Source organism: Schistocerca cancellata, chromosome 10, assembly GCF_023864275.1.
Source record: "Schistocerca cancellata isolate TAMUIC-IGC-003103 chromosome 10, iqSchCanc2.1, whole genome shotgun sequence".
Lineage (NCBI taxonomy): Eukaryota > Metazoa > Arthropoda > Insecta > Orthoptera > Acrididae > Schistocerca > Schistocerca cancellata.
In genome coordinates, this window is record NC_064635.1 from 139,556,487 (window position 1) to 139,575,661 (window position 19,175).

The window sequence follows — 19,175 nt, forward strand, 5'->3', positions numbered from 1 at the left end:
GTCCAGCAGCAGCTTCACATTCTCAGCCTTGCCGTGCGATGCTGCGCGGTGTAGTGGTGTGTGGCCGACTTTGTTCTTCTGGTTCACGTCAGCTCCTGACGGCATCCTGTGCGCCCGCCGCCGCCGCAATGTGCAGCGGCGTGAAACCAGAAGCTTCCTGCGCCCGGACATCGGCGCCCACTGCCAGGAGGTGCCTCAGGCAGTCCGGGTTGCCGCCCAGCACGGCGAAGTGCAGCGCGGTGAAGCCGTCGGCGTCCCTCGTCGCCACGTTCGCCCCCACCTGCAGCAGCACCCTCACACACTCGGCGTTACCTGCGACTGTTGCCTGGTGCAGAGGCGTGTTCAGGCTACTGGTCACCGGGCTGCTGCGAGCGCCCGCTCGCAACAGGTGCTTCAGGCTTTCACCGTCGCCATTTAGTGCAGCGTCGTGCATTGCTGTGAAACCTTGCAGATCTGTGGACTCCAGGTTTCTCACTGCACAAGCCAGCAGCCTGACACATTCTGCATTCCCCAACATGACAGTGGAAACCAGTGGTGTTACACATTGCGAGTCCTCGAGAAGCGCGTCTGCACCAGCGGTCGACAGTAGCCGCACACCCTCGGCGCTGCCCCTCACTGCTGCGTAGTGCAGTGGACTGTTGCCTGCCTTGTCTTTAACACAACGTCAGCGCCTGCAGACAGCAGCCGTTTTATGCAGTCAGCAATGCCAGCAACTGCGGCGAAATGTATCGCTCTAGCACCATCACTGGTCTGAAAGTGAACGTCAGCCCCTGCCTCGATCAACTGCCGTACACACTCTGCGTCGCCTTTTTTCGCTGCATCGAGCAACATCTTATCACCAAATACCTCGAACAGCATCGCAGCAACACCTACTTTTCCCAGCTGCTGCACTACATCTACATATATACTCCGCAATCCACCATACGGTGCGTGGCGGAGGGTACCTCATACCACAACTAGCATCTTCTCTCCCTGTTCCACTCCCAAACAGAACGAGGGAAAAATGACTGCCTATGTGCCTCTGCACGAGCCCTAATCTCTCTTATCTTATCTTTGTGGTCTTTCCACGAAATGTAAGTTGGCGGCAGTAAAGTTGTACTGCAGTCAGCCTCAAATGCCGTTTCCTAAATTTCCTCAGAAGCGATTCACGAAAAGAACGCCTCCTTTCCTCTAGAGACTCCCACCCGAGTTCCTGAAGCATGTCCATAACTCGCGTGATGATCAAACCTATCAGTAACAAATCTAACAGCCCGCCTCTGAATTGCTTCTATGTCCTCCCTCAATCCGAACTGATAGGGATCCCAAACACTCGAGCAGTACTCAAGAATAGGTCGTATTAGTATTTTATAAGCGGTCTCCTTTACAGATGAACCACATCTTCCCAAAATTCTACCAATAAACCAACAACTATCCGCCTTCCCCACAACTGCCATTACATGCCTCTCCCACTTCATATCGCTCTGCAATGTTACGCCCAAATATTTAATCGACGTGACTGTGTCAAGCGCTGCATTACAGCATTCTTTTTCCTATTCATCTGCATTAATTTACATTTATCTATATTTAGAGTTAGCTGCCATTATTTACATCAATCACAAATCCTGTGCAAGTCATCTTGTATCCTCCTACAGTCACTCAACGACGACACCTTCCCGTACACCATAGCATCATCAGCAAACAGCCGCACATTGCTATCCACCCTATCCAAAAGATCATTTATGTAGATAGAAAACAACAGCAGACCTACCACACTTCCCTGGGGCACTCCAGATGATACCCTCACCTCCGATGAACACTCACCATCGAGGACAACGTACTGGGTTCTATTACTTAAGAACTCTTCGAGCCACTCACATACATGGGAACCAATCCCATATGCTCGTACCTTAGTTAGGAGTCTGCAGCGGGGCATCGAGTCAAACGCTTTCCGGAAGTCAAGGAATATGGCATCTGTCTGATACCCTTCATCTATGGTTTGCAAGATATCATGTGAAAAAAGGGCGAGTTGCGTTTCGCTAGAGCGATGCTTTATAAAGCCGTGCTAATGCATGGACAGCAACTTCTCTGTCTCAAGGAAATTGATTATATTCGAACTGAGAATATGTTCGAGAATCCTGCAAGAAACCGATGTTAAGGATATTGGTCTGTAATTTTGAGGATCCATCCTTCTAGCCTTCTTATATGTTGGCGTCACCCTTCTTTGTGAAGTATATGTCTACACTCGTCCAGCTGACCACTTCCAGTGGTGTTCTCGAGCTCCTCCAGTGCTGGAGATCCAATATTTGTTAACCTTTCCGGCGTGTCCACCTGCTTACGCCATATGAGCATCGCCACCTGTAAACAACATTGAGTTTTCAGAGTGAATACACTGACATCACTGATTAATGTTGGTACTTTGTAACACATTTTTAGTCAGTAAAGGATGAGAACTGGCCTTGCAACAGATGTGTAACGTCAGCATATATCCGAGTTACTTTACAGACATTTTGAATGCATGAGGTCCGCCCCCGGAAGCTGAGTGGTCAGCACGACAGGCTGTCAATCCTAAGGGCCCGGGCTCCATTCCCGGCTGAGTCGGAGATTTTCTCCGCTCAGAAACTGGGTGTTGTGTTGTTCTAATCATCACCATTTCATCCCCATCGACGTACAAGTCGCCGAAATGGCGTCAAATCGAAAGACTTGCACCAGGCGAGTGGTCTACCCGACAGGAGGCCCTCGTCACACGCCATTATTATTACACTCCTGGAAATTGAAATAAGAACACCGTGAATTCATTGTCCCAGGAAGGGGAAACTTTATTGACACATTCCTGGGGTCAGATACATCACATGATCACACTGACAGAACCACAGGCACATAGACACAGGCAACAGAGCATGCACAATGTCGGCACTAGTACAGTGTATATCCACCTTTCGCAGCAATGCAGGCTGCTATTCTCCCATGGAGACGATCGTAGAGATGCTGGATGTAGTCCTGTGGAACGGCTTGCCATGCCATTTCCACCTGGCGCCTCAGTTGGACCAGCATTCGTGCTGGACGTGCAGACCGCGTGAGACGACGCTTCATCCAGTCCCAAACATGCTCAATGGGGGACAGATCCGGAGATCTTGCTGGCCAGGGTAGTTGACTTACACCTTCTAGAGCACGTTGGGTGGCACGGGATACATGCGGACGTGCATTGTCCTGTTGTAACAGCAAGTTCCCTTGCCGGTCTAGGAATGGTAGAACGATGGGTTCGATGACGGTTTGGATGTACCGTGCACTATTCGATGTCCCCTCGACGATCACCAGTGGTGTACGGCCAGTGTAGGAGATCGCTCCCCACACCATGATGCCGGGTGTTGGACCTGTGTGCCTCGGTCGTATGCAGTCCTGATTGTGGCGCTCACCTGCACGGCGCCAAACACGCATACGACCATCATTGGCACCAAGGCAGAAGTGACTCTCATCGCTGAAGACGACACGTCTCCATTCGTCCCTCCATTGACGCCTGTCGCGACACCACTGGAGGCGGGCTGCACGATGTTGGGGCGTGAGCGGAAGACGGCCTAACGGTGTGCGGGACCGTAGCCCAGCTTCATGGAGACGGTTGCGAATGGTCCTCGCCGATACCCCAGGAGCAACAGTGTCCCTAATTTGCTTGGAAGTGGCGGTGCGGTCCCCTACGGCACTGCGTAGGATCCTACGGTCTTGGCGTGCATCCGTGCGTCGCTGCGGTCCGGTCCCAGGTCGACGGGCACGTGCACCTTCCGCCGACCACTGGCGACAACATCGATGTACTGTGGAGACCTCACGCCCCACGTGTTGAGCAATTCAGCGGTACGTCCACCCGGCCTCCCGCATGCCCACTATACGCCCTCGCTCAAAGTCCGTCAACTGCACATACGGTTCACGTCCACGCTGTCGCGGCATGCTACCAGTGTTAAAGACTGCGATGGAGCTCCGTATGCCACGGCAAACTGGCTGACACTGACGGCGGCGGTGCACAAATGCTGCGCAGCTAGCGCCATTCGACGGCCAACACCGCGGTTCCTGGTGTGTCCGCTGTGCCGTGCGGGTGATCATTGCTTGTACAGCCCTCTCGCAGTGTCCGGAGCAAGTATGGTGGGTCTGTCACACCGGTATCAATGTGTTCTTTTTGCCATTTCCAGGAGTGTATTATACTGCATGAGGATACGCAGTTTTCGTAAACGTAGTGAACAAAGAAAAGTACACGGATGAACCAAAACACTATCACCAACTGCCCCATAGCTTGTTTGACCATCTCTGAAAAGAAAATTTTTTTGGTAAATTGCGGTAATTCCTATGGCACCAAACTACTGAGGTCATCGGTCCCTAGGCTTACACACTACTTAATCTAACTTAAACTAACTTAAGGCTAAGGACAATACACACACCCATGCCCGAGGGAGTACTCGAACCTCCGACTGGGGAAGCCGCACTAACCGCCGCAGGGAAGCTCTTACAGTGTGGCTACCCGGCGAGGCTGGAAAGAAATACCTCACTGATTCTGCGTACCAGTGATCACACAGTTTGGTTTTAGGTTTGTGGAGGTTTGTGGCATTAGATCTGTACTCACATGTCACGTAATTCGCGTAAATAACAGGCCGCTGATTTGCGTCCGATAGCACACGGATGAGTTCCGTGGGATTTACATCAGGCGAATTTGGTCGCCGAGACAAAAACGTGAGTTCAGTATAATGCTTCTCAAACCACATACAATGTTACGGCTGAAAGGTGACATCACCGTCGGGGAAGACATCAAGCATGATGCGATTCAGGTGATTCGCAGCTGTCAGCGTATTTTAGATTACTACCGCATGTCCCTCCTATGCAAGCTCTTATCTCGATGAGATTGTCTCGCGTAGCGCAGTACTGCTCCCACCACACCGCATCAGTGGCGCGCTGGATGTTTCGAGCCGCAGTTCACCTCGAAGGCAGCGTTTGTGGAGACGACCATCGACGTATTGTAGCAAAATGTGATTCACCCGAAGAGTCGACACGTTTCCATTTACCAACGGCCAACTCCAGATGGTCCCTTGCCCATTGTAGAGGTAACTGACGATGTCATTTGGCCAACATGTGAACGTGTAGGAGTGGTCCGCTGCGGAGCTCCATGTTGAACAACGTACGATGAACGGCGTGCTCAGAAACGTTTGCACGTACACCAGCATTCTGCTATTTCGGCAGAGATGCCACAGATTACCTTCTATCATACTTCACAGAGCAGACAAGTCTCCGAACCAAAAAAATGGTCAAATGTGTGTGAAATCTTATGGGACTTAACTGCTAAGGTCATCAGTCCCTACGCTTACACACTACTTAACCTAAATTATCCTAAGGACAACACACACACACACCCATGCCCGAGGGAGGACTCGAACTTCTGCCGGGACCAGCCGCACAGTCCATGACTGCAGCGCCTCAGACCGCTCGGCTAATCCTGCGCGGCAGTCTCCGAACCCCACGTTCTGTGAAGAGTCGTGGACGTCCAACCATTTAGGGCCTAGTAGTAGTTTCACTGTCCTTCTGTCTCTTTCAGAAGATGCTCACAACAATATCATGTGGACATTCGACCAGCTTCGCTGTTTTTGAGAAACTCGCTCACAGGCTCTGCATAATAATAATCTGCCCTGTTATAAAGTCGCTTACCATAGAGTAAATATCTCTCGAGTGAGCACTGCGTTCTGCAAATGTTGTCAGCATTAAACCAGGATTGTCACGTGTTCTCGGGACTACGCTGTGCGTGTGTGCTCAAAATGGTTCAAAAGGCTCTGAGCACTATGGGACTTATCATCTGTGGTCATCAGTCCCCTAGAACTTATAACTACTTAAACCTAACTAACCTAAGGACATCACGCACATCCATGCCCGAGGCAGGATTCGAACCTGCGACCGTAGCGGTCACGCGGTTCCAGGCTGAAGCGCCTAGAACCGCACGGCCACAGCGACCGGCACGTGTGTGCTTTCCGCAGCGTTTGAAGTTTGTAATAACAAGAGTTTTTGTTGGGTTCCACCGTTTGTTGATAGTGTAATAGCGATGGTGACTTACTGTTGCTGCTACGGATACAAAGAAAAAATATTTGAAAGGAGGGATAGCAACTTTTGATGGGGAAATACCATTTAGCTCTAATTATAGTTATCATATTAGTAAGAGACACTGTATATGTTAAAAATTTCGAGAAGCATTGTAATTAAGGCTTGATTCTGTAGACCTATTTTTCTACGATTTTATGACTATATAATAGATACTACGGCTCGTACAAAAGCTTACAAACACTCGCTTCCTCTCGTAAATTTGCTTGTGGAACAGGAAAGGAAATGGTGAGTTGTTTCAGCAAATACTATCCTCCATGCATTTACCAGTGACTTGTCGATTATGTATATAGATTACTCAGTCTACTATTTATTTAATAAACTGGGAGCATTGTTTCAGCAAATACTATCCTCCATGCATTTATCAGTGACTTGTCGATTATGTATATAGATTACTCAGTCTACTATTTATTTAATAAACTAGGAGCAAGTACGTAAAATGCGTTAAATAAATACTTCAAAGTGTCAACAGTAAGAAAAATTGTGCTTTAGATCGCAAAAACGAGAAAATAAATACGCAGCTATATCAGGAAAAAAAGGACGAATTAGCAGGGACATAATCGCTAATGTGTGGCAAATTCGGTGTTTTTCGGACACTTGCAAAAGTACTAGCGTACTGTCAAGTCGTTTTGCAAGACTACCACTGCAAAAATGTACGTCAGGCTCTGTAATACTATAAAGTGCCGTATTGTACCGAAAACTACCAAAAATCGAGTGCATCTGAACTGTGACACCTATCGCAAAGAAGCAGAATGCAATATCACTTGTCCTTAAAAGTTACGTAGCTGGTTTATTGCCGGTATCAAATGGACACTGTTAAAATGTCTGCGCAACATATATAAATAATCCACGATATGTACGAAAAGATCCGTCTGTACTAGGGATGTAGTGACATTCTAAATATACACGGCGCTATACGGACAAACACACGACGTCCCGAGAACACGTGACCAGGCCGGCAATGTATGTTGCCAACACAAAATCTGTTCTGCGCATGTGAATGCTCGCTCCAGAGATATTTATGATCTCGACGGATTTCACCAGTTGCAGTCCATATCTTTGCTAGGATAATCCTCCCTCCGTTTCTGCTCCGCTTACGCACTTTTGTTACCACGTCACATGCCCGCAACGCCACCAGGCGATATCGAACGTCGCTGTGAGCAATGGTCGTAATGATTTTAGCTTTCCGGTGTATACTTTTTACATTAGTTGAAACCAAACTAAACGTCATTTTGTATCATAAACAACATCGTGTTTACAAAGAAGTAAGTTCAAATGGTTCAAATGGCTCTGAGCACTATGGGACTTAACATCTGAGGTCATCAGTCCCCTAGACTAGAAAAACACAGAGAACCTTTAAATTGCATTACAGTAAAGCGCATGGCGAAGTTGATGGGTATATTTTCGTCATGTAGAGCTACCCGTACTTAATAAATATTCAAACACGCGCTGAGAATATACTTGAACGGTTTATTACTTGGTATTACAGAAAAAGAAGCACAGTAGCTATAGGTGACTTGTAAACAACAAAAACAGTAACCAAGGAACAGAATAAACATAAAAACAAAGGTTATAACTCTAAGGAGTAGGCAAAAACATTATTCAGTGCTCCAAGCGGCGAATTGAAACTTGGCGGTTTACGCCATTCGTTTGTTGCCGTGCAGTCACTGAATTCGTGACACAACTGTATCTATGGATGGTGCGAACGGAACTAACGTGTGCGGACACAGCAATCGACGTGAGTAGCGGTCGCCACAAACTCATACTGTTATAATCAGAAACATCCGATCTCACGCGTCGGCTTTGACCCGTGACGTAAGGGTGTTGTGGTGTGTGACGTCATTTCAATCTTTATGGTCTATATGTTTTGTCGCTACTCGTTATGTCTAATGAATCAATATGGTTTTTTTCTTTTTTTTTATTTGTTTCTTTTTTTATCTTTTGATTGACCTACACATTGATCTTTAGCGTAGCCCTGAATACGAGGTTAGGTTGGGAGTTTTTTGGAAATACAGAAGCGTCCGATCTTACCCGTCGGCTTTGACCCATGACGTCACAAATACTGCGGAAACGACTATAAACAATTCCAATATGGCGGATATAAAAACATCGCATACGTATTGTAAACACTGAAATACACAAGTTTCACAAAAAGCCTAATGACTGTAACGGGACAAGCGTGGGAAATTAGGGGTTTTTGGGTGCGGAGAAACTAAATATACAGAAATGTAGCCACCGACCGCCATTCAAAACCACGCAAAACAACGAAATAAATCAACATCACAAAACTGACCAAATACCAAAAAACACATTCCTATCCATAATCGGACACTTCCCTTAACCTATATAGCTCAACAGAACCTACCGATCACATCCCCCAATAGAAAACTAAGAAACGAAAGCTTCCCTTACACCTACATACATCGGCACTTATGCAGTTTAGCAGGTACGGAAAAAATTTTTCATTTTTTTTCAAAATTTGATCATCATGTGTCGTTATGCGGTGGGGGGAGTCTGCAGTGCCCCCCCATCCCCCCACAGGCTTCATTAGTGTCAAATCAATATTTTCGAATCATAGGCGGCCGCTGCCGCGGCCGCATTCCAAAAAAAAACTCCCAACCTAACCTCAAGTGGGCTACGCTACAGATCAATATGTTCATCAAATTGCTTCATATTACGTATACATGTTCATTAGTGTCAAATCAATATTTTCGAATCATAGGCGGCCGCTGCCGCGGCCGCATTCCAAAAAAAAAAACTCCCAACCTAACCTCAAGTGGGCTACGCTACAGATCAATATGTTCATCAAATTGCTTCATATTACGTATACATGTTCATTAGTGTCAAATCAATATTTTCGAATCATAGGCGGCCGCTGCCGCGGCCGCATTCCAAAAAAAAACTCCCAACCTAACCTCGTATTCAGGGCTACGCTACAGATCAACCGAACCACAACCAAATACACTCAATAACAAACTCACCCGACGTACAGCAATGAGCATTAAATTAACCATTAACTCACTAATAGAAATTCCGCTTCAAATCCAACACCTGAGCAACAGAAAACTGACCCCACCACACGAAACAAACGAAACAAACGAAAACCATGAACACACCACCAGAGAGCACGACAAACAAAAACAAGACATCTACAAACACGCCACAATCGCAAATCAAACTCCGCGCCGTAATGACGTCACACACCACAACACGCTTACGTCACGGGTCAAAGCCGACGGGTAAGATCGGACGCTTCTGTTGACCCAGTTTTTTTTTTTGGCGGGGGGGGGGGTCAGGGGGGGGGGGCGCAGCCCCCCCTGCCTGGCCTTGAGTACCACTTGTTTATTATTATCTTTGTTTGCTATCAATGTTAGCAGATTGTTCTTGTGAAACCTTTGTGTGTGTTCTTTTTCTATGTGTTTTCGTCTTTGTGATACATATGCAACGTTTCTATATCCGCCATATTGGAATTGTCGTTTCCGCTATATTTGTGACGTCATGGGTCAAAGCCGACGGGTTAGATCGGACGCTTCCGTATTTCCCGTTTATCTTATATTAATTACTGAATCTAACGGGTGAAGCGGGTGAAGCGCAAGAAAGTGCGGGTTTTGGGCGGGGAGAATCTAAAATGTTTCAAAAAAATGGTAAAATTAAATGAATGACGACAAATACGAAATAGTAGCACAAAATGTGGACAAACGGACTTACTAAATTCTAAAAGAAAAGCCTGGACATAACGAACGAATATTTGAAAAAATGAAGAATACTGGATTCAAAAACGAGAATTAACCTATGTAGGTAAATTCTAGTTAGAGATTCCAACCGCTCCATGATTCATATGTAAATTACTTTTGAAGTTGTCTGCACTGAAATGTAATACCGTTCCTATATTTGTAATTGCTCTCTAAAACTACTGCAGTGTAAAACAAAAATTGGAATCGGTAACTAGAGCGGAGCTTCTATATAGGTGAATTCTAGTTACCGATTCCAATATTAGTAACTTTTGCAGTAGTTCTGAGATCAATTACAAATGCAGAAATCATATTAGCCTACATTTTAGTGCACACAGGCACTGAAAAAACTATCTACTTAATGAATCATGGAATGGCTGGAATCGGTACCTAGAATTGACCTAGGTCAATTCTAGTTACCGACACCAACTTTTCAATGGTTCATAATTTTAGACATTTTTTGCTGTAAATCTGTGGACTTAGTTTGTGTAGGATTTCTAGATTTCTTATTGATCTCAGAACTACTACGAAAAACTAATAAATATGGTAGGTGCAGCTTCCAAATTTTTCTCTTTCTCATGGTAATGAAGATAGTAATACCATGTGGAGAAATCCTGTAACACTTTAGTGCACGCACTTGTTAAAACTATCTAAATAACGAACCGTCGAATGGTTGGAATATTGCTCTGGAGCAGTATGTCCAGGGTTGTAAGGTGGCAAATTTTAGCACCTTACACGAGATTGGTTCAGAAAGCAAATGACAAATACCACGCAACCAGGTATAGCCGTTGGCAGAATAGTACTGATAGCAGAACCAAGGTTCATACTGGTACGTAAGATTTTGGGAACCTTGCATGTTATCATTGGGAAGTTAGTTTGAACGGACACAGGGGCGAGCTGTTTTGAGCTGTACAACAAGGGAGGTAGCCGGATGGAGGCCGGAGATTCACAAGGCGGCTTCTTTGTTTGCAGAGTGTCGCCAGTGGTCGAAGTGGGCACTGGACGAGCCTGAGACCACACAGGAGGAAGGAGACGGAGAGAACGTACATGCGAGACAAAGAGAGACTGCTTCTCGCCGTTGCGCCTATACAACGGTTGGAACTGGACACAAATACGACGCGCCCTTCAATGGAGGAAGAACCGCGCAAAATTTCAGAGTCCTGATTGGTCGAAAACACGTAGGGATACATGTGAGAGGAACTGGGAAGTTTGACGGCAAGAAGTGGTCGAAGACACTGGTTTCTGGTGTAGTGTTGGGCAGACACGGAGTGTCACGTCTATGAGTGGAGGCGTAGACATAGTTAACGCGATATTAAGTGTTCCTTTGCTTGCGGGCGCTTGAGTCTACCACTACTCCTGGCATTTGTTCAAGTCGATTGTGTATCGACTCGTGACGGACTTCGCAATTGAGCAACTTACGGTCAGGAGTTTTAGGACGGAAATCACGTCCACGTTTCTAGATAAAGTCGAGATTTCAGAGGGGAAAGACGACATCACGCCGGTGCCTGGAACGACCGTCGTGATCTTCACACTGAATTGCCGTGATGTTAGTGCAAACAGCTGGCAAAGTAGGGGTCTGTATTTGTAAATGGGTACGTGTTACACTAGCTCTTTGCTTGAGCTCTCTGACCCTGCTTCTGTCCAGGTGGAGCTTCAGTAGAACAACGACTTGCGGAACGAGTAGCAACCAAAATAATTTAGGGAAAGGGGCGCGATAAGTTTCCATTGTGCCAATGATATGGTAGTTAGTTTAGAAAGTTACTTTGATTGGTGTTGTGATGTCTTAGGTTACTAAAACTTCTCATCCTGTTTTAATTAATAAATTTGTGATCTCATTATATACCATAATTAAATTTACTATGATTTCCGTAGGTAGCAAACCACATATTGAGAATAAGAGTTTTTACTAACACAAATTTTTATTCAAAACTGATGCAAACGGTATTGGGGGTATTATTCGCGCAGTAAACTGAGTCAAAGTTGGATAGCACTAAATAAATAAGGACATTTTTATAAACATTATAACCCCATACGTTGCAGAGTAAGTGGATTAAGGATGTAAAAGACCCTTCATGGCATAGTAAATAATTTAGGAAAGCACTCCGTCGTCAGGCCACAAGTGGCCCATCGGGACCATCCGACTGCCGTGTCATCCTCAGCTGAGGATGCGGATAGGAGGGGCGTGTGGGCAGCACACCGCTCTCCCAGTCGTTATGATGGTTTTCTTTGACCGGAGCCGCTACTATTCGGTCGAGTAGCTCCTCAATTGGCATCACGAGGCAGAGTGCACCCCGAAAAATGGCAACAGCGCATGACGGCCCGGATGGTCCCCCATCCAAGTGCCGGCCACGCCCGGCAGCGCTTAACTACGGTGATCTGACGGGAACCGGTGTATCCACTGCGGCAAGGCCGTTGCCAAATAATTTAGGAAGTGCTGGTGAAACAGACACTGTTCAGTTCCCGGTAAGAAAGAGAGCACGGAAATTTCAACAGGCAAAACTTACTTCGTGTGTCCATAAGAAGATCAATACGTGAAGAGTACGACAATTCCCACAGTCGTATATTAATTAAAGACGTTGCCGAAACCCGAGAAAATTCTGATCCTACATAAAATCGCCAAGCGCGTCGAAGGCTGCTATTCAGTCGGTCGTCGAACAGGCTGGTGTGGCAACTAAAGATAGCGAAAGGAAACCTTAAGTTTTAAATTTCACGTTTAAAATACCGTTCACGGAAGAGGATCGTGAAGACATACCACCGTTTGATGTTATCCAAGCTACTATTTTGAGGGCATAGAAATAGATAATTCTGGTGCCGAGAACGAACTAAAAGGGTTGGAAACACGTAAGTCGCCAGTGTCGGATTGAATCCCATTCGGTTCTACAGAGAGTGCTCTTCCACAGTGGCCCCTTACTTAGCTTACAATCATCACGTATCTCTCGCCTACTAGAACGTGACAAGTGACTGGAAAAAAGGGCGGGTGACTCCTGCGTACAAGAAGGGTGACAGAACGGACCAGCAGAATTACAAGCGAATATCCTTAAGATCGGTTTGGTGGAGAATTTTGGAGCTTATACTGACTCCGAATGCAATAAGTTTCATTGAGACAGAAAACCTATTCCCACAGGTTAGTAAATATTTAGAATGCATCGCTCGTGCGAAACTCAGCTTGCGTTTTTGTCGCAAGATATACTACGAATCATGGATGAAGGGCAACAGGCAGATTCCGTATTCCTAGATTACTGGAAATCGGTTGACACGGTTTCCCCTATGCAGACTACCAGAAAAAGTCCGAGCATAGAGATTAGATTCTCAGATATCACAGTGGCTCGAAGACTTCTTAAGTAAGAGAATACAGTGCGTTGTCCTGGACGGCGAGTGTTTGCCTCCAGGAGTGACTCAAGGATGTGTGACAGGACCGCTCACGCTCTGCGTATACATACCTGGTGTGGCGTATCAGAGTGGGCAGCAGTCTCCCACTGTTTGCAGAGGATGATTTACACGAGATTTACATTTGGTGTACTAAATGGCAGCTTGCTGTAAATGTATACAAATGTAAGTTGGTGCAGATTAGTAGAAAAAAAGCAGTCGTGTAAGGTTTCGAATACAGCGTTAATTGCTTGACACAGTCATGTAGACTAAACATCTAAACGTAACACTGCACAAAGTACAATGTGGAACGACCTCGTGAAGTCGGTTGTAGGGAAGGAGAACTGTCCACATTGGTTTACTGGGAGAATTCTAAGAAAGCGTTGCTCATTTGTAAACGTAACTCGTCATAGAACACTTGTGCCATACATTACACAGCAGTGCTCGAGTCTTTGGGTCCCCATTAGCTCAAAGTGATAGTACACACTAAAAGTGACTCCAGACATGCGGTACTGGACGCTGAAGTTCCTCTGGATTTGCAACAGCAGAGGAATGCTTTATATGGCATTTCGTGTCTTCGAAAGTAGCCAATGTATTCTTGAAGTGTTATTTTAATTTTTCCCACAGATAAAAGTTCAGCCGTGTTAAGTACAGTGAGCGTGCAGGCCATTTTGTGTTTCCCCAGCAACGGACCCAACAATCCTCTGATGTTCTGAAGAGAATGTCTGTAAATTTCTGTTTCGAACATGTGAGAAATCGATCATGTTGGTACAGCATGGATTGTCCTTTGTATATTTGGGAAGTCTTTCGGTAAGTGTGGCACCAAGATCATCTACGCAGTGTATTGGCCGCAGCAGATATTGTTTACTTCTAGCTACTTGCAGGTGATAACTGGCTTGAAAGAAACCCACTTTGGGACGTTGGGACGACCTTCACAACTGTTGATCGTGGTCCTACGTGCTAGAGCCCTGCAGAGACATGTAGGGAACGCTGATGGTCTTCACTGTGTTTAGGCTGGCAGGAAGAACACTGCACTGCAGATCATCAATGTGGCTGTGTAGCAGAAAGCAGTAGCACTTCTCTTAACTGGTCAGAAAGACCTTCAGAAATTTTTAATTTAGTAATTTGATGGTTTTATTCTTTATAATTTGTTTTGCGAGCGTTTACATTGTAATGTATTGCCAGGCAATGATGGTGCCCAGCAGATTTAATGATTACTTATGGCGAAGTTTAATATGGATTAGTTGATACTGAGTAGCCAGTTCTGCGCAGCGTCTCCTGAGGAAGTCAGGTTTACGTTCTATTCCTATTACAGTGTAATGTATTGCCAGGCAATGATGGTGTCCAGCAGATTTAATGATTACTTATGGCGAAGTTTGATATGGATTAATTGATACTAACTGAGTAGCCAGTTCTGTTATTTTTAAGACATATAACTGTATCTTGGCTTTCAATCTTTGTAAGTTAGTCTCTCTGTAATTTTATACGAATGAAGAGCGAAAAAATATCAAGCATTGTTCCCCTTACTAGCATCATCTTTGAGCCACAACGTGTGTCCCTGCATAATTTTTTTGAGCCAAGCTGTTAGTTGATGCCCTGGTTAGGCAAAGTCTTTTAATGCTGACAATAAACTTTATTCAGCAAGTTATTAGCGTCTTGTCAAGCCAAATTTAAGAAAATAATTTTTAGCTTCAATGGATTAGAAATAGCAGCCAACCAGTTACAAATACATGTTTATTAAACCTTGACCATCGTTTCGACAGTCAAGTAGACAGCTCGCTACTGGCTTCCACATAGTGTTTGTTTTCCTCAGAATTCTGTGTTCAGTAAGAATACGTCTCTTGTTATATTACAATGCACTTTGCATCCGCAGTTGGTTGCTATTCAACATTTTAGTAATATGCCAAATATTTGGAAATCTGTGGTAGGGTGCTGAGATCATCGGTCCCTAAGCTTACACACTACTTAATCCAACATAAACTAACTTACACTAACGACGACACAGAAACCCATTCCCGAGGGAGGACTCGAACCTCCGACGCGGTAAGCCGTAGTAAAATACAGTCTTAGACCTACTCCCCCATCCCTTTCTATTTTTAGTGTATTTTTATTGTACCTATAACATCGTGATTTCTAGGCATATACGCTGGTTAGTGAAACTTCATTTACTATTCCATAGTTTATTTTATAACACCCTCCTCCTAGTCTATATGTTACATATATGTTACACCTATGCTCATATACGACACGCAGGGTCGTCACCTACCAGACGTAAGTTAAGGGCAGTGCCTTCGCTCTCCAACCAGTCAGCGCATGTCACTAGCTCTGAACGTGAGATATTGACGCTCTATAGGGTGTGATGCCACGTTTCATATTTGAATGTCGGTTTCCTACTAATCTTTCAAGTGTTACACTATATATTGTTGTATCCTGCGTCAAATATATGACGTTTAAAAAATTGAGCGGTTTACGACAAAGCCCTACAGTAGATGGCTACTACATGTATGTTATATATTTTAAATGTAGATGACATTTGACAAACAGAGTCAACGACTCCCACATTGACTAAAGATAATGTGATTTTATGTGAGTATGCTTCTATAAAGAAATTTTTGTAACATTTCCTGTAATTTTGCTTAATGTAACGTTACTATCTTTGTTCATTACACAATGTCGTAATGTCGTTAATAGGTACCACATCTTCTGAAGAAGACGGTTTTAAACCATCGAAACCGTGCTCCAGGTTTAATATGTTACAGGCATGCGTGGTGTCTGTTCATTCCGACATATCCGAAATAATATACATCATGCGGACTCCGCAACTGTGAAACATTACAAGTAAATTGAATGTGGAGGGAGGGAATCAGTGCCGTCAGCTGCAACGAGACATTATGGGGAATCAGCGGCGATGATTGAAAAGGTCTGTCGGACTGAGATTCGAACCTAGGATCTCCTGCTGACAAGGCAGTTGCGTTAATACTGCGCCGCCCAGAACACTGCGTTTATCGCAGGCCAGGTGGCGCTGGATGAGAATGAGGGTCGGCCGCAAGGCATACCCAGATGGTTCGCGCAGATGCGGTAACACTGTGTCCCGGATGGCGCAACTGCCTAGTCAGCAGAAGATCCCAGGGTCGAATCCCGGTCAAACACATTTTCACTCGTCATCGTTAATTCCACTTCATGTCCCGATGAAGCTGACATCAGTAATCCCTTCCCTTTCTTTGCTTTCTCCCCACTCCCTCCACCTTAAATTCGCATACAAGGCTTAATAAACCTGTATTTTCCAAGTGCTTGGATGTTATTTTTAATTCACTGAAGCTCCTGCATGCACAGTTGCTGAAACGCAGTCGTATTCAAAATCTTGAATATTTGACTTTCATCTTAATTGATGATATTTGATGTTGGCAGTAGCCAAAATGGCTTAATAAATGAAAAAAATGTATTAAGGTATCTAGATAGTTATATTTACAAAATATTCGGAACGTTTGTGGACTTAGACAAGAACATTGTTCTTTATTTACCTCCAACTTCACAATTGTAAAGAGTATCCTTATGTACTAGATGGATGCAGAGGCACGCAAGAGACTCTTATCGGCTCCATGGTGTGAAGACTGATGGAGACTGAGGCGTCCTCCAGGTCCTCCCAGCGGCTGTGCGGCAGGAAGCGGAAGTGCCTCAGGATTTCCGCCAGGAAGACCTTGAGCTGCAGACGGGCGTACTGGGTGCCCACGCAACTGCGTGCGCCCACCCCAAACGGCAGGTAGCTGCACGCGTGCTCCTCCCCTCTGCGGCCGTCCAAGAAGCGTGAAGGGTCGAACCTCAGAGGGTGTGGGTAAAACTGTGGCAGGCGTTGCGTGATGCCGGGCACCAACAGCAGGACGGTGCCCTTAGGGACCAGCACCCGCCCCCTGGGCAGCCGGAGGTCCTCCGAGGCCACCCGGGAGATCACCGGGACCGTCGGGCATATTCGCAGCATCTCCTGTGGAAGTCAGGTTTACGTTCTATTCCTGTCACCACTTGAGCGGAAAAAATTCTTTGGGTTGGTAGTAGAACAGATGTTTAACAATAAGTATGTTAAACAAACGCTTAGGTGACAAATGTCATGGGATAGCGATTTACATATATGTCAGATAGTGTACATATCTTGTACATAAGATATAAAAGGGCAGTGCATTGGTGGAATTGTCATTTGTACTCAGGTTACTGATGTCTGAAGGTTATGGCCACACGACGAGGATTAACAGACTTTGAACGCAGAGTGGTAGTTGGAGCTAGACGCGTGGGACATACTGTGGTGTCACCGCCAGACACCACACTTGCTAGGTGGTAGCCTTTAAATCGGCCGCGGTCCGCTAGTATACGACGGACCCGCGTGTCGCCACTGTCAGTGATTGCAGACCGAGCGCCGCCACACGGCAGGTCTAGAGACACTTCCTAGCACTCGCCCCAGTTGTACAGCGGACTTTGCTAGCGATGGTTCACTGACAAAATACGCTCTCATTTGCCGAGACGATAGTTAGCATAGCCTTCAGCTACGTCATTTGCTACGACCTAGCAAGGCGCCATTATCATTTGCTATTTATCTTGTGATGCATGTACCGTCAGACCGATGTTCACCAATTATGAATTAAAGTTAAGTATTCCAGCAGCAACGTACCTTATCGGCTAGATTAATTACATGGTCCTGTTCCAGACCTCACGCCAGACTGCGTGAGCTTAAACGCGTGCTTTTCGGCTACCAACCATAGTGGCTTGGCTGTCTTGCCAAGCCAGAACACATACAATTTCGGAAATGGATAGGAAATCCAATATTCCGAGATCCGCAGTGTCACGGGTGTTGCGGGAATACCCGCTTCACTTAACGACGCAGAGCAGCGGCGTTTGCGTCCAGTTGTCAGTGCTAACAGACAAGCAACACTGCGTGAAATAACCGCAGAAATCAGTGCAGAACGTACGACGAACGTATCCGTTAGGACAGTCGGACGAAATTTGGCGTCAGTGGGCTGTGCCAGCAGACGACTGAAGTGAGTGCCTTTGCCAGCAGTTCGTGCTTAAAATCTTGCACCTACTGTGCTTTCGCAGTTACGGTCGGCTACTGAGCCAGCATGGCTCACCATTACTGTAGGGGAGTTCCACAACTTGTCGTGTCAATTGCACGTCAAGGTGCTTCACTACGCCAGGAAAAAGCAGTCAGACACGATATTACGAGGCATACCATGACTTCTGTTGCCTCAGAGTATAGACAGTCACTAGATTACGTCGTGACATTCCGAAGATTTTTCAAAGTTACGACTAGCCGATGCCTGCAGGTAGTGTCTGGTCGACTGCTGGACAGAAGCAGCTGCAGCAGGCTCTCAGAAGAATGCCTGTGAGGGGTGAGATGGGGGCGCTGGGGGAGGGGCAGCAGTCCTTCCCATCGCTTTCTTCCCCACAGCTGCCTATGGTCTGTGTTGCTGGCCGTATAAAATATATCGCCTTCATCTACGCCATGTTCGATGTATCAGCGTGTTTGGTTTCTCATTTTCTGTACTTCTTCATGCAATATCTGAATACTGAACAACCATATAATCTGAAGAGCCAAAGAAACTGCAACACCCACCTAATATCGTGTAGAACCCCTGCGTGCACGCGGAAGTGCCCCAACACGACGTGGCATAGACTCGACTAATGTCTGAAGTAGTGGTGGAGGGAATTGACTCCAGGAATCCTGCAGGGCTGTCCATAAATCCGTAAGACTACGAGGGGGCGGAGATCTCTTCTGAACAGAACGTTGCAAGGCATCCAAGATATGCTCAATAATGTTCATGTCTGTGGAGTTTGGTGGCCAGGAGAAGCGTTTAAACTCAGTGAAATGTTCCTGGAGTAACTCTATAGCAGTTATGGACGTAGGGGGTGTCGCATTTTATGTTCGCATTGCCCAAGTCCGTCGGAATATACAATGGACATGAATGGATGCTCGTGACCAAACGGCACGTTTAC

At 45.9% G+C, this 19,175-nt stretch overlaps 1 protein-coding gene and 1 pseudogene across 1 annotated transcript; both read right to left on the reverse strand.

Moving 5' to 3' along the window:
- Positions 1–88: 88 nt before the first annotated feature.
- Positions 89–17,172, reverse strand: LOC126106198 (ankyrin repeat and SOCS box protein 13-like). Its single transcript, XM_049912432.1, has 3 exons — positions 16,819–17,172; positions 2,235–2,334; positions 89–651 (listed from the first exon to the last, which is right to left on the reverse strand). The coding sequence occupies exons 1-3, from the start codon at positions 17,170–17,172 to the stop codon at positions 89–91; spliced, it is 1,017 nt and encodes a 338-aa protein (XP_049768389.1).
- LOC126106930 (5S ribosomal RNA) lies at positions 12,130–12,247 on the reverse strand (annotated as a pseudogene).
- Positions 17,173–19,175: the final 2,003 nt, after the last annotated feature.